Source organism: Anser cygnoides, chromosome 7 (assembly GCF_040182565.1).
Source record: "Anser cygnoides isolate HZ-2024a breed goose chromosome 7, Taihu_goose_T2T_genome, whole genome shotgun sequence".
Classification (NCBI taxonomy): Eukaryota; Metazoa; Chordata; class Aves; order Anseriformes; family Anatidae; genus Anser; species Anser cygnoides.
The window spans coordinates 24,838,469-24,853,508 of record NC_089879.1 but is presented as its reverse complement, the minus strand read 5'-3'; the positions used below and the strand labels follow the sequence as shown (position 1 = coordinate 24,853,508).

General features: G+C 46.3%; 1 protein-coding gene across 5 annotated transcripts in view; it reads right to left on the bottom strand.

Annotated features, from left to right (window-relative positions):
* Positions 1-15,040, bottom strand: part of SGPL1 (sphingosine-1-phosphate lyase 1) — a 38,273-nt gene that overhangs the window by 6,055 nt on the left and 17,178 nt on the right. For all 5 annotated transcript variants that reach the window (XM_013172595.3, XM_067001001.1, XM_067001000.1 and 2 more), the window contains exons 3-9: positions 14,305-14,372; positions 12,238-12,385; positions 10,566-10,645; positions 8,896-9,024; positions 2,020-2,108; positions 1,116-1,221; positions 566-664 (exon numbers count right to left, since the gene is read on the bottom strand). In XM_013172595.3, coding sequence (XP_013028049.1) covers positions 566-664; positions 1,116-1,221; positions 2,020-2,108; positions 8,896-9,024; positions 10,566-10,645; positions 12,238-12,385; positions 14,305-14,325 — 672 coding nt within the window. In that variant the 5' untranslated portion in view covers positions 14,326-14,372. The remainder of the gene's footprint in view (positions 1-565; positions 665-1,115; positions 1,222-2,019; positions 2,109-8,895; positions 9,025-10,565; positions 10,646-12,237; positions 12,386-14,304; positions 14,373-15,040) is intronic.

The following is a 15,040-nucleotide window of genomic DNA, read 5'->3' as shown; positions in this document are numbered from 1 at the left end:
GCTTGCTACAACCAGTAGGCCCTAAATCAAAGCGTTTTTACAAGGTGGCCTACTTTGCTGTTATTTCCTCTCAGATATCAAAGGACAAGCCCCTTTGGCTTGTCTCGCAGAGGGCGCAGCAGAGGTCTAAGTCACATACACAGTACATTCCTTCAGTTACAGCAGAAGTTTATGGCACAGATTCAGGAGATCAGAGACAAAGCAGGAGCTAAAGGCCTGTCGCTTTGCCTTGCTATGACACACTGCATGCAACAGCTCAAGTCTGCAATCCAGCCCCACGCAAACAGCTTTATGACAGTGCCCAGGGGTAATATCTGGTATTTAAAGCCCACCCTCCCACAGCAGTTTCTGAATAAGTGCAAAATGAGATAGTCTTACATTCCTCCTCAAATTGTGTCCTGCATGCCCTGCTGCTGACTAACAACCGATTTAATGGCAGTAGTACCTTCCCAACCAGTCTGCTGCTCCCACCAGATTCACTGGTTGAGATCCTGGACCCCCCTGCTCACTTCTTGTGCAGAAGGATGCACCAGTTTTATTGCCGCAGCACCCAGGGACATCCTACCTCTGCCACCTCCTCAATCGGGTCCATAATCCCATGCGGGAACTGGGGAGCAGAGCAGACCAGCATGGCTGTGTTCTTCGAAATAGCTCTCCTCATTGCCTGAAGATTTAAAGAGAGAAGATGCTCACATGCCATTTACCAAGTGTCTCCCTGCCAAAAAAAGAAAAATAAAACATGCAGCATCTGGTCTTAAAAGCTAACACACAAAAGCGTACAGAAAGCAAAGCACTGAGCTACAAAGCATGAGCAGACATCAGCTGAATCACTTAACTCATCCACTTGGAAATACTACAACATTTGTTTGTTTATCCTCATCTGAAACCTGTGGCTATTTCGGATACACATAATTGATTCTAAATTAATGACATAGGACAAAGGGATGGGTTACATCCCATCCATTTATTTCAGACAAAATTTTGTATGCAATGACATGCATTTAATCCCACTGTTCTTCCCTTATGGTTCATCTCCCTGGGTAGGTAGATTCCTCGGGATTTCCTAACAACGCTCATTTCCCACAGAAAGAGTGCCATGCTGCCTACAGTGGTACCTGAACATCCACTTCCATAGCCTTGGTCAAGGGGATGTGAATCATCTTCAGTCCAAAGTAGTGGGCTGCCTTGTCAAATGCTGCGTGAGCACTCACTGGGACCAACCTAGAAAAGTAACAGATTGCAGACTTCAGCCCAGGCAGCATCTAAGCCTTAACCAAATGAACATAACATCTGATGACTCCCATCTCCAATAGCAGTGACCAAACTGCCTCAGTTAACCTTGTTTTCTGAGGCATCATATCTTCACTGAGGCCTTTAATACCATGCAAAAATGTTAGAAAGGGAAGAAAAGAGCCACAGGAATTCAGCAGAAGATGAACACCAGTGTTTCATCTCTCTTTGTGTCTTCCTCTCTTACGCAATTAACCAGAGAAACATTTTTGACGCACTGTCTAGAAAAAAGCAGCACATTAGAGAGAGTAAATCCTCTATTAGCAGCATAATGATTAGCACAGTTTCTCATTTCAGCTCCAATCAGCCCCGACTTCAGTCCCAGGATTTTCAGGCTAAACCCTCTTTGATCCAAATAAAATCAAAACCCTTAAATACATCAAAGTGCCTTGCAATCTTTGCACAAGAGGCGCCCAAAGCAGAGATGAGCAGGCTCTGTCTGGAGCTGCATGCAGGTATTGCAGAAATATCCGTGCATGGCACAGCTACACCAGCTCCAGAGCCCACATCCACGCCTGGGATCCTAGGCTGCTTAACAGTTCCTGTGCTTCTGCACCATTTCATTCACCTGGGTTTTTCTCCTGCATTCAAGGCCTCCAGACAAAGATGGACAAGGAGGTGGTGGTAACAGGCTATGAAATGAAGGATTACGGGGGCCTAGCAGCCACCTCAGCGCAGAGGAACAGCCAGTCACACAAGCAAAAACCGAGCCACAAAGGTATTGCTTACATTTCTGGATGTTTGATGCCTCTCTCGTAAGCCAGGTCCCGGTATGCCTTGCAAGCCATCAGAATGCTCTCAGTCCCCCCAGACGTCATCTGTCACGAAAGGAAACAGAGAAAAACAGCCACTGACATGGATGTTGCAGGAGAGGAAAACAGCAAAAGGGATGCAGCCATAGCATCTCTGTACAGAAATGCTGCAGAGGACAATTCAGGTTTTCAAGGGCAGCAGAAGCCACTGAACAGCTGAAGGCAGCTTTCTGACATTCAGGTGGAAAGCACAGATTTAAGTGTTGACTCTGCTTTTTAAAGGAGGGAAAACATGGGAAAAAATACACACAGATGCCTGACAAGAGGGGACAATACTGCACCGTCGCCAGCTGGTGGAGGTGACCACACCTCACAAAACTCCAGCTGCCTGCTTAGCCCCCGATTACCCAGGGACTGTTTATCTGGATTACAGATTAATGATGCCACGTATCGAGAAACAACAACGTTGATTCTGTCTTAAGCTAACTGAAGTGCAGCAGGGTTTATTAGGTCTGGAGCAGTGCCACGCTGAGGCACGGAGCCAGCGCAGGCTTGGCACGGCTCCTGGGCTAAGAAACCTTCCCAGAACCTGGGGCACAGCAGAGCGCACAGCCCTCAATGCCCCTTCTCTGCAGAAGCTAGGCAAGGTCTGGTCAGTACCAGGCTGGAGCCCTTAAGCCCTCCAGGCCCCAAGAAGCAATTTCTGCATTACACCCCCCAGCTCGTTCCTTGGTATCTGTGCTGTCCCAGCCCCCTTCCCCCGACCAAAGGTGAGCAAGGGGTTTTTGCATCGTGGGGCTGGAAAGAGGAAGGTACGCACACCAGCCCTTTGATCAGGTTCACTACTGCACATTCAAGAGCTTTTGGCAAATAAATGAAACACTTTATTATAAGAAATTCCTCAAATTGGAGGACTATCTTCAGCAAGCCTTTATGAGTCCTGGTGTGCAAGGGGCAGAAAAGTGTGGGCACAAGCCAAGGTAAAATTTTAACCTCGTAAAATACAAGGTTGGCTTTTCAAGCAGCCTGCAGGCATTAATGCTTCCATCTGTTACTGCTGCACGGGGTGAGCCGTAACATGGGCACAGCCATTACCTACAACAGGTGCTCATGGTTCAGGTGAAAGAAAGGAATCAGGAGCTACATACAATGCTTACAGAGGACTGATTTTCAATCCCCATGAACAAACTGCCACTTGCTTTTAATACGCCACCCCAAGTGACCATAAAAAGGATGCAGCCACATTAGTATGCCTTATGCCATCTGCTAGTCTGCATTTTCTTCTGGTTTTTCCCCGCTGACATTGCCGCAAAACCCCAAAACACAAGGAAGACGCATGACAGCGTGACAGTGACTAAACATTAAGCACAGTGATAAGGAACAAAGTTCACAGGCACAAAAAGCAGCCTGCCACATCTCTTCCCAATGTGATCCAAGCTAGCAACAGCTGCCACCACAGGCAGCGTGGAAGTGACTGTCACACCACAGGCAGTTTCTGCTTTTTTATTTTCCTCTCCACTTTGTAAAGCAGCAGCTGCTGCAGAAAAGCCCTACGAGAGCCTCACGCTGGATAAAGAAATCATTGCATTAATTGTGAAGTAAATAGATGGCAGCGCAACGTCTTCAGCGGTTTACAGGCTGTGTCATTCACTTCTCAACCCTTCTTATAAAGAGATCTGTAGAGCTGTCAGCTATCTTTGGAAAATCACAGCCGGCATAACGTGGATTCCCTTGCCGCTGCGGGGTGGGAGAAGAGGAGCAGAATCACTGCGTGCTTGTAATGTTGCTTGCAACATCGCTTACAATATTGCAGCGATTGTGAAAACATTGCTGGGCATGATCTGGGGATCTCAGGGCTGGCGTTACTGAGCACCAGACACTTTATGGGACCAGGCCTGCTCCTTGTTGAGCAAGCAGCTCCTACCCGTACCCTATCCTAATCCGCTCTTCAGAAAGCAGCCTCTGTAACAGCCTTATTCATGTGTTTCAGTCTCTCCACCAAAGCACCACTGCCTCACCCTTATACAGCCTGCACCTGCCTCCAATGCCTGGCTTATCACCTGCATGCAAACATTGAGCCATGCAGGTTTGGGGAAGTCAAAATCACTTTTCAGCAGCTGATCAGCTCCAGGACGGACCCTCCTCCCGGGCACGTACGTAACCACGCAGAAAGCTCGCTCAGCCAGCAGCTCCAGCTGAAAATCCACTCGAAGAGCTGACTTTCAGCCAGGCAAGCCTCCTAAATCATCCCGAGACGAGTCCGCACCACGGAGATGCGACAGAGCAGCGGGATGCAGCTTGGTCCAGGAGGCTTACACCTGCAGAGGGAATCTGCTCCTTGCCCAGAGGCTCCATCAGCTTCGCTGTGAACTCGTCCTGCCCCAGCCAGAGCCTGAATCACGGTCACAGGACAACTTCCCACCGCCCGCGGCACGCCGGCAGCTGGCCAGCACGCAGTGATTCAGCTCCGGCCAATGGCACTCACATCATCTCCTCCCTCCCCTAAATGAAAGTGCACAGGCACGAGCGATGCCACAGGGAAAAGGGCTGGAAACAGGCATTGTTTTAAGCAGCTTTCCAGCCCTGCGCTATCTTCTAAAGCCAGGCGAAGCATGGGGAAAAAGGCAAATAAACACACTTTTGTTCTTGATTTATTTATTATTTTCCAAACGGGAAGGAAAAGGAGAGAGCACATAACCCTCCTGCTCTCTCAACTTGGTATATCCCTCCTATTACTCACTCCCTCCAAATCCCAGTACTCTGGAGCCTCAGCACTGAAACAGCAATAAGAGGCACAGTTCTTGCTGTGGGATTTCTTCTGCCATGCCACCTGCAGTCTCTGTCAAGCTGTCAGACACACAACAGCCACCTTGCTCAGCTTGGGGTCTCTCCATTTTGCTGGAATTTCACATTAGCAAACACATCCATCCAGACCCTGGAGAAAAAGCTGACCAAGTTTCCCTGAGCTGAACTATGCTATGAATAAAAGTCAGCTACAATTTATTTCTAAGGCAGCATTAGGGCAAGAATACACCACAATCTTCTGTATGTCCATAACGTAGTGGCAGACTTGCATAAAACCCCTGTAAACATGCTGGTTGTAGATGCCCCCAGTTATCTCTCAAGGTGACCTGCTTATGAAAGATAAAGACTGATAGATCTGCAGAAGGACAAGCCAGAGTTTAAGCCCCCCACAAGATGCAGTGCTCACATTTCACTGTTAAACTCCTACACCAAAGGAGCAGGCAGCTCTATGACAAAGTCTGAAAGAACCCAGAGAGTCCCCCAGAACTGGGGAGGAAGAGACAAGCAGGCTTCTACAGGAGGCTTAGGCTTACATCTTCTGATTTTGGCTGCTCCCTCCTGTGCTCAGCTGCAAAGCAGGGAGGTCAACATGAAACACATACACCCCACATTCAGTTTTCCTCTGCACTTCACTCAAAGCTGCCCCTTCAAGTTCAAAAAAATACTAAAAAATAAAACTATGCAGGCTTGCATAAAAACCTTAAATTTCCCCCTCAAATTAGAGGGGAAATCCTCAGAGCCAGCACTGCAAAGCAGGGCACCTTGTGACCAGGAACACTTGCCTACATCAGACAATGAACCCCCCCCCCCATTCCTCCTCTACGTACTGAGCTTAATTAGTCCTTCCAAATCATTGCAGGAATGTGATTAGAATCTCCTGGGAGCCAAAAAAAGTCACCAAATCCTGTCTCTGCTCTTCCGTAACATGATTAGAAGAAAGGACAGAAGTAGTAATTAGTGAGAAATAGGAAGCACCCATACACTGCTGAAAATGATTACTTTTTAAACACTGTTTAAAAGCCTGGGACACCTCTTGGTGAAACTTAAGGCAAAATGTATGCCTGAGCAGCCCCACCACGAGGGAATTGTTAGCGTTTTTATGTCCATGTTTGAACCACGGAGACTTACAGCCCTCACATCTCGCATAAAGGCACCTCCTGTAAATAATGCAAGCTACTTGCCTAATTTAGCATTCAGAAATCTGAAATGACACCCTGTATTTTAACCTTCACAAAACACACCGAAAACCTTCAAAGAAGAAGCAGCAGACTGCTCTCCAGAGACGCTGCTTGGGAAGATGTCCACACGACTGTGCAGAGATGCCCAGGCTGCTGAAAGCCCTGGAAATAGGGCAAAAGTGTCGCTTTGAGCAGCTTTTCCCAGACTGAGCACCTGAGTATCAGCCCCAAAAAGCACTGATTTGCTCCTTATCACGGAAATCAGAGCACTAAGGAAGTGAATTCACCCGAGAAGCACAACCTTTTCCTTCTCCCAACCCACAAAGCGAGCTCTTCAGACACACCACCAAGCTCCATCTACCTTCAGGAGGCAGACACCAACAAAATTGGGCTGGCGGCCCCCGCTGCTTCCACCAGGCTAGTAAATCCAGCGGACAGGGACCTGGCAATAGACACACATCCATTGGTTCTCACACAGAGCGGCGGTGGAATTCAGGAAAAAAAGCATTTGTTTTAGTTTACAGCACTGCAAAAGTTGAATTAAGTGAAGCAGGAGCCTTCTCACTAGAAAAAGCCAGCAGCACCTGCTGAACAGATCAATTTGGAGATAAAAGTAACTCGCAGCACTACACCCGCCCTGGTTTGGCCATCTGTATTTCACAGCCTCGCTGGGTACCGAAGCATAACTGTGGCAGTCTGAGCTACCAATTACAGCAAGGCCTTTCAGAGCCAAAGAATAGCTGCAGTTTGGAGAAAACACTCTTTTTAAATGGCTTTGTTACCGTGCAAACCTCCAGAAATCATTCTGAAATGCTAACTCTGTTCCGGGGAGAAGAAAATAAAAGAAGTCTTTGAGCCCAAGTGCTTAAAGAGCACATGAGCTGTTATCTCCTCCCACATCTCTCCAACAACTGCCAGCTCCTCTGGACACTCAGACAGGAAGGGCAACGCAGGAGGAAGGCAAAAAGTCCACTGGAGAGACTCGTTTGGACAAGATAATTACAAGGGTGCAATTAATCCTCTGTTTCCACCCAATCACCTTTTCAGCCCTCCCTCTGACCCTGCAAATTTGCCTGCTCAACCAGCTAGAGGCTAACTTCATGGCGGGTTGCACGCTTCCCCATTCACTGCTTCTGCTCGACTCAGCTGCGGCTTTGCAGCATGATCCTCTGAAGGCAGGGGAAGAGGAAGCAGCAGAGGGAAAAGTGGGATTCCCCAGAGAGTCTGCAGGTCTCACATTGCCTGTGATCACTGTCTGATTGATTTGGGGCTTTATTTTTTTCTTTTTACTGTTCTGAATTTCTCCTCCCACACAATTTTACTTCCAGGCTTCAGTGGAAGCACCCAGGGGGCCAAGGTTGACACTTTTACAACATGCACCCTACATAACGAAAGCTGAACTCGCGCTGCCGACTTCCGCAAGCAAAGTTCTCCAGCCACATGATAAGTGTCACAGAGCTATCTATTTGACTTGCATCAGTCAGCTTCTCAGGTATTGATAAAGACAAGTTTTAACAGCCTCCTGCCCCCTCCACAGACAGTCTCAGCACAGCAAGTCAGCAAGGAGAAGAGGTCAGATTATTTTTAGATGCCAGGAGGCACGCTGCTTCTCCAGGCTCAAGGGTGGCACCAGGAATACAGTCCCTCCCAGCACAGAGGGGGGTTTAGGAACCCTGAACCCAAGGAGACAGCTCAGGTCACCAGGTGCAGCCTCCTGCTATCGAAGGCAATCACATCTGACATTACTGCACAATCAAGTTGCATCTTCAGTCCAGCTGGAGTTTGGTCCCCACTACTCCTACCATAAGGCTATTCTACCTACCTCCTCAACACAACCAAGCTCCCAATGGGCAGATTAAGCCTATTCAGTGCCAGTTCAGCCCATAAACCCATGTTAACACTGCCTTCCCATATCAATCTTAAGCCTTTGCAGGCCTTCCACCTCCCTGGCATGTTTACAGATGCAACCATGTCACACTCAGCCTCTGAAAAGTCTCATCTGGATTCTCCTCACAAGTGGAACTATTACTTTGCAAGTTATTAAGCAGTCTTTGTGTCACAGTTGCACACAAACACCATGCTAGCAGATAAGACCTCGCTGTCCTGTGGCACCACAGACAGGTAGAGAATGTGGCCTGCCTGAGGAACTCAGAATTCCTACCAAAGAGGCAAACCAGGAGAAAGGAGTGCAAGAAGCCGTGGCTTATTTATACAGTAATAGCTCACTGTACAACTTGACAGCTTTTGTTCTTTGATGAAATTTGAAAACATCAGTGTAAGGGCACACATTTGGACTCTGACTTTGAATTCTGTGGAGGCTTTAAAATTGGTTTCCACCCTGGTAGGCCACACAAGGCTGGAAAGAGAGCTTTCCAGTTGGAGAGGTGACAGTAAGTGCCATGCCCGCTTGATCACGAATGCTTCAAGCTGCTTGTTGGTGACCAGCCAGCCAGCCTTGTCCTCAGTCTCAGCATTCTGGCAGGCTCACAGATTAAACCTGAGGGGAGCTACTCGAAGTGACACCGCTCTGTTTGGCATCCCCCAGTGACAAGCAGGCAGGCTTCTATGGTACATTACACTGGGTCTCTTTTCCTACCGCCAGCAAGCCTGTCTCATTTAAGGGTGTGAAAAAACAGGTGAAGTAAATCATCATTTAAGAACTACTTGGAGTTAAATCATCTCTCATAAAGCTTCCCTGAGAAGAGCAATTACCAACCATCTCCTGGACAGCTATGCTGGCATGGCACCTACCAGAACAGTATACCAGAATGACCTCAGTCTCAGAGCTGGATGGATAGCAGAAAGTGCATTTGCACTTAGAGTCAGAAGTATCCAAATGCTCACGGGGCACTTGAGCACAAGCTACTTACAGCACCACAAGAGTTGGGGCCCCCGTGGAAGAGAGTACAGGCAACCCTCACTACTTCTGCTTCCATCTTCCTCAGACCAGGGAATATATCCGGATGGAGAGGATTACTCCAGGCAAACTCTTCGTACACCTTCAGAAAACAGAGACAGAAAGTTAGTCCTGCAGGTGAAGCCTTGGATTATCAGTGAAGAGGTCCAGGTTTGGGAACTCACTGCGCACAGTATATAAACAGACTATCTGCAGATCTGCAGTACTTTCTCCTGCTGTGAGTACACACCACAAGCAGGGAAGCTATGCTGGGGGGGAGGGGGCTGAAATCATTTGTTTTTCTAGAGCATTCTGGCCTCTGGAATGATTATATAACATAACCTTGTCTTTACAACAAGCAATATTGCTAATGGTTTAGCGATTTTAAAAAGACCACAATTATCTGCCCTTCTTTTGTCCACCCAGTTCAGGTATATATATGCCCTATGACTGCTTTATGCAAAGCAGGCCAGTATGTAGTCTTAAAAATCTTGCTTTGCAGAACTAGTTTGAGTTTAATAGTAAAGAGTAATTCCAAAGCAGCTAGAAAAGCACAGCTGCCCACCCACTCCGCACCCAAAGTGGCCGTGGAAACCAGTATTTCATGCTCATTCTGCAACTGCAGGCTCACAGGATAAGGCTGCAACAGGCCAGTTCCAGCCTCCTGCAGCCGCGATCAAAAAGCAACCACAGGGATGTTGAAAGAAATACAGCACAATAAACCAGCGAATAATCAGCACAGACAGAGGGAATGTTTCCACAACACTCAATCCAAGGTGAGGCTCCTCTAGAAAGGCTGCTCTGAGCTTTATGCTTTCCCAGAAGTGGCAAAGAAATGTCAATGGGCAGAAGAAAACAGCAATAGCAACCACCCGACAGAGCTCATTACTACTGGTACAAAAGCTGTTCTCAGGAGCAAGGCCAGATTTCCCTTTCTAGTAAAAAAAACCTCTTGCAGTAGATGTACTTAAAAACGGACCTTTGGGCTGTTTAGTTTTCTTTTTTCCCCAGCATTCTCAAAGGAAAAAGTTCCAGACTAGGTAAACAGACCTAACAAAGACTCTACTGAAGCATGCCAGTGCCCCATTGTTGCATGATTTGGACTGCACAGTAATGCCAAACATTTTACAAACTACTTTTTGCTTAAACCAAGACCAATCCTGTTTTGCTTCATCAAGCTGTTCCAAAGCTAAAGTCCTGCAGCAACCCCAAAGCAGGGCAGCCAAGGGTGCTTTCACTCCAGCCAACAGCAACTACACCTGTCAGGGGGCTTGCTGAAGCTGATCTATGGCAATTTTATGCCTCTTATCATTCCCCAAAATAAAAGGTCAGTACCAGCCTCCAATTCACTCAGCTTCTTTCGTACTCAAAACAACATCTCATCTGATTGGATTCTAGTTATCTCTACAGTGTTTTCACAGTGACTGCCACTTGGCCAATTTTGCAATGCTCCAACACTTTGCTAATAACTCCCCTTCCACCTACATTCACCCTAGGCTCTGTCCGCAGAGTTGGGCAATCTCAGCTTCAGATCCTCCCTGTTTATCTTGAAAGATGCTGGAATACTGTTGAGGGGTTTCTGGTCACCCTGAAGTTGCTAAAAAATATGTGCAAAGATGCCAAGTTAGACTGCTGGCACTTCACCTTCACAAGCAGACGGGTGAGTTTCTCTTCACCGCTGTACACAGTCCCAGAGACTTTCCCATCCTCCCAACGTACGTCTCCTGAAAGAGAAGAGAGGTGCACACTGGTTGCAAACACAGCCATTCCCAAAAAGCATGCAGAAGAACAAAGAAGTCCCCCCCTAGCAGTTCTACAGATAAGGATTTTGCTTTTGGGCTTCATTGAGGAGAAGCAAGTATGATTTTTGTGCCAGAGAGATAACTCCCTGCAATGCTATGCCTCTGGCAGCTTGCGTCCCATAAACTTAGCAAACTGCAAGGAAATGATGAATAAAGTGCCAGCACATAAAGAGCTAGCCGCAGCAAGCAGTTATATTAATACATAACCCACCTAATCCCCGTTCACCCTCCCCAAATTGCTGTCCACACAGCCCAACTCTCATCACTAAAGTTACAGTCACATCCAAAGAGCACCCATCACACCACTGAGATGGAAAGGTCAAGGTTGCATTGCTAAAATCTACAACATGGGATTCTTCAGTTAAATTTTACCTAAAACTAAATGCCACTGAGGCATTAACAAATCAGAGCAGGTGGGTGGAACAGCATCAGCGTGCACACCACTTAACAGCATTTCAACCCTCTTAACCAGGTTAGTTTCTGCCTCTAAACACCCAGAGTATTTCCACCTGTATGGTTATATGCTCCCTTCCCAAACTGTTAGCCTCCTGCACAAAACTCGATGGCATCAGCTTCACAAGCATACATAAGGTGAACACAGTCACAATCCAACCCTCATTTCCAAGTAACTTCCACAGAAAACTGCACGTGTGGGAAGGAGGGGACAGAAAAATAAAAAAGGAAGGAAAAGCCCAGAGAAGGAAGGGAGTAATTATTATGAGGGAAAACACAGACAGAAGACAGACGCAGAAAGCAGCACAAACAACATAAAAGTAGAAAAAAAGGAAGTTGCTACAGCATACTCTGTTGCAAAACTCTTCCTGAATTTGGAGTAGATGCACTGTTGTAGCAGAAAATCCCAAGCTTTTATCAGACTGGAGATATGAACAGATCAGTCATATATTCTCTGGACAGCAAGCCACCCAAATTTGCTCATTAGAAGTAACAGGATGTGAATCAGCATGGAGATATTTACACCAGGGAGGCAACTCAAATTAACTTTCAGACAGTGCTTATGTGGACTCAAGCCAAGAGGACATCATCGTGGCTTTGCCTTGCCTGAGTGGCATTTTCAAGATGCAAACCACTGGTTTTGATTAAAGTGAGTTTTGGAAACTCCCTAAAAATACTGTTTGGAAGTCCTTTTTGTTAGGAGCACTCCTCGGGGCTTCACAGAAAATACATTTCTGGTAAAAGCTTAACATCAAGGCAACTGCTCAGAAATGCATTCAAAAAGCTTCCTCTGTATTTTCCTTCTCATCTCTCCCATCAGTCAGTATTAAACTCTTGGGAAAGAAAGGGAATTTCAATGTAAATACCCAAATACAGCAGTAGACATTGTGAATACTGACTTTAATCACCTCCAAAAGGAAAACAGGCAAGTGAAGAACATCAGCAGAGCAATATTTAAGATGAAACTGAGAGCAGGCATCATTAGATCTCATTTAACCAAGTAAGTCTAATGCTGTCTCTGAAACAGACCCACCTTTGCTAGGGCACAGACTCAGTCATACCTTTTGAGCTGTACTCTTTCATCTTCTGTAGTACTTCAGGCTGGCTCATGCCTTGTTCCGGCAGCGCTTTGATATAATCTTTTTCATCTTTCAGGAAGGATAAACTGGAAGTGACATCATTCAAGGCCTCATCAATCTTCTTTTGAATCTAAAAAGAAAGGAAAAGCCTATTAACAAAGGTGCTGGCCAGATTATAATTGTTCAACACGTGTGAGATCGAACTCGCTGGCTACTTCCATACCAGCGAGCAGAACAGGTAGGAACTGTTTCAGCTCTGTGACCAAAAAGCATAGCAGAGTGACCGCCAGGCAGTTGAACTCTCCCTTCCCACTAACTTCTCCCACCAAAAACAAGCTGCCCTTCTCCAAAACGCCTCCTGGAATGGACACTTATGCACTAGTCTCTAAACCACTCCAGGAAGCAGCTAAGGGAGTGTGCTAGCTGGCACAGCCCAAAATTGAGCCAAGTAACTGGGATGGATGACTGCAGAATGGGCCACTGCTCAGCTGTGTTTCATTTAACAGCACAGACACCACCACATTCAAAGAGAAATGGTACTCTTTGAGCACTGATAATGGGTACTGATGAGCAGTGGGAACTTGGAGCACCTTCAATAGCTGAGAAAGCAAAGCTTAAGGCAAAAACATTTCATTTTTATCCACCAAACCTTTCAAGTCACTGTCCATAATTTATAGAAGTCTTCAGATTCATTATATTTCATACCTTGTCTTGTCTACCGTCACATACACAGTTTAGAGAATCACAAAAACAGAAACATTAAAGAAATCTCCCTTACAGGCACAGTTAAGAGATTTCTCTCTTCCTGCTCATACCCCACATGCAGCAGGCCCAGACTCCCTCTCAGAAAACCTTTCAAAGCAGACACTCTTCTTCCAGACAACATAGGTGTTGGGATGTTATCAGCCTTAAAGACTTTTGGACATTGGATTGCCTCAAAGTCAAGGCCTCCCGTAAGCAACTGATAGGTTATCAGCCTACAAAAGAGTGGGAACAGCACACAGGTAGGGCACGTCAGGAGCTTTACCGTGCTAGCCCTGAGAAAGTAAGCCTGGACAAAACAGAGGGACCCAGGAGATGTCCTCGCCTAAGGGGCAGACAACAAATATAAGCGGAGGAGAGCTAGTAATTACTTCATCTGATCAATGGCTACTCGAGCCAGAAGGTAAAAATTGGGACACATGAAATGGAGATGCTATTCCTTACAGAGGGCTTTGGGAGAAACTTGATAACTGCATCCATATCGAGGTCAAAAGGAAAAAGTTCCTCTTTACTACTTCCATCTGATAAAGTTGCCTACAACAGACCCAGCAACCCCCACGCCCTGCCAATTCAACGTGCAAAGCTGCCTACGCATCAAGCAGAAAGGCCAATCAAGTACGATACCATCACGTACCAGGTAAAAGAAACCAAGCTGTGCATTTCTTGAGCATTAAGTTGTTAATGTGCTAAGACTTGCTGACATTTGTAGTTTCTAGTTTTTAAGTAAAAAACATCTCCTAGACACTAAAGCCTGTCTCATTTTAATGATTACACAAGCTTCTGATATCGCTGTGCTATAACGCTAACTATGCTAACAGATAGGAGCTCTGAACTAATCGTGGCCAGTCATTGATTAAAACAATTATCCTTCCATGTTGCACAACAGACGCCTGGCTATCTCACACTTGTTCGAGACATTGTTCCAGAACAACTCAAGTTCATTGTGTCCTCATCTTCCACGAATCAAGTTATTTTCTTGAAATCTAACAAGGAGGGAACACCATTGGAAAATTCTGCCACTGCACAACTCTGCTACTGATTCACTGATACTTGGTGTAAAAAAAAAAGTGGTACTTTATCAGAGCAAAACTACTATAAAAAAAGGCTAGGTAGAAGTTATCTTTCATTAACCAGGCGGCAGCAGATCCAGATCTATACCTTTGGACCATTATGATTACAGTGACATGACAGCAAAGAGGCGCAGAACTGTAGGTTCTCCGAGACACAGCTACACAGGCTAAAACAAGGGCTTGGAGTAACAGTACAAACAGCTGCTCAAATACTTACTATAGCCCCAACAAATGGCATTCTTCTCAGTAGTTTAAAGAACTGTTTTTTAATTCGGGATGTTAAACCTGAAAGACAAGAGTCAGAAGTTAACCTCATATGACTCAACAAACTAAAAACTGACTCGAAGCACAATACTTCCACCCCAACCCATGACAGGCTTGGTATTTCCGATGCAGGCTAAAGTAAAAGTCACAAAGGGGACGTGGAGAGACAGAGCAGTGCATCAGAAAGCAGACAGACCAGGCTGCAGAAGGAACTGGTTTGCACAACAGCAGCCATCTATCAGAATCAGTGGTTTGACTCATTTTCCTACTTTGTTCCTAAGGCCACCAAGTAAAGTCATACAAACTAAAAAGGCTAAAATCTTTCCAAACGAGGCATAAGGAAGGCCAGCACCTGCCTGAATGGGAATTTGCACCCACACATGCAATTTTACAAGGAGAGGGAGTTTGGATTTGCTAAAGACAAGGTCTCCAGCAAAAAGGTAAAAGCTTGTTGAAATTTTTTTCTGCATCTTGAAACCAGGATAGTACAACATGAAAATGTTCAGCAACATGAACCAGGCTCCCAGGCCACGGGGGAAGAAGGGATGGAAGGGAGGACATGGTGTCACCTCCGTGGCACCACACTCTCCCTCCGTCCCTGAGGTGATGGCAAACACCAGAAAACTCCCGGGGTAACTTTAAAGGCAGGAATGCACGCGGGATGACAGAGCTGCTTTATAGCCACTAAG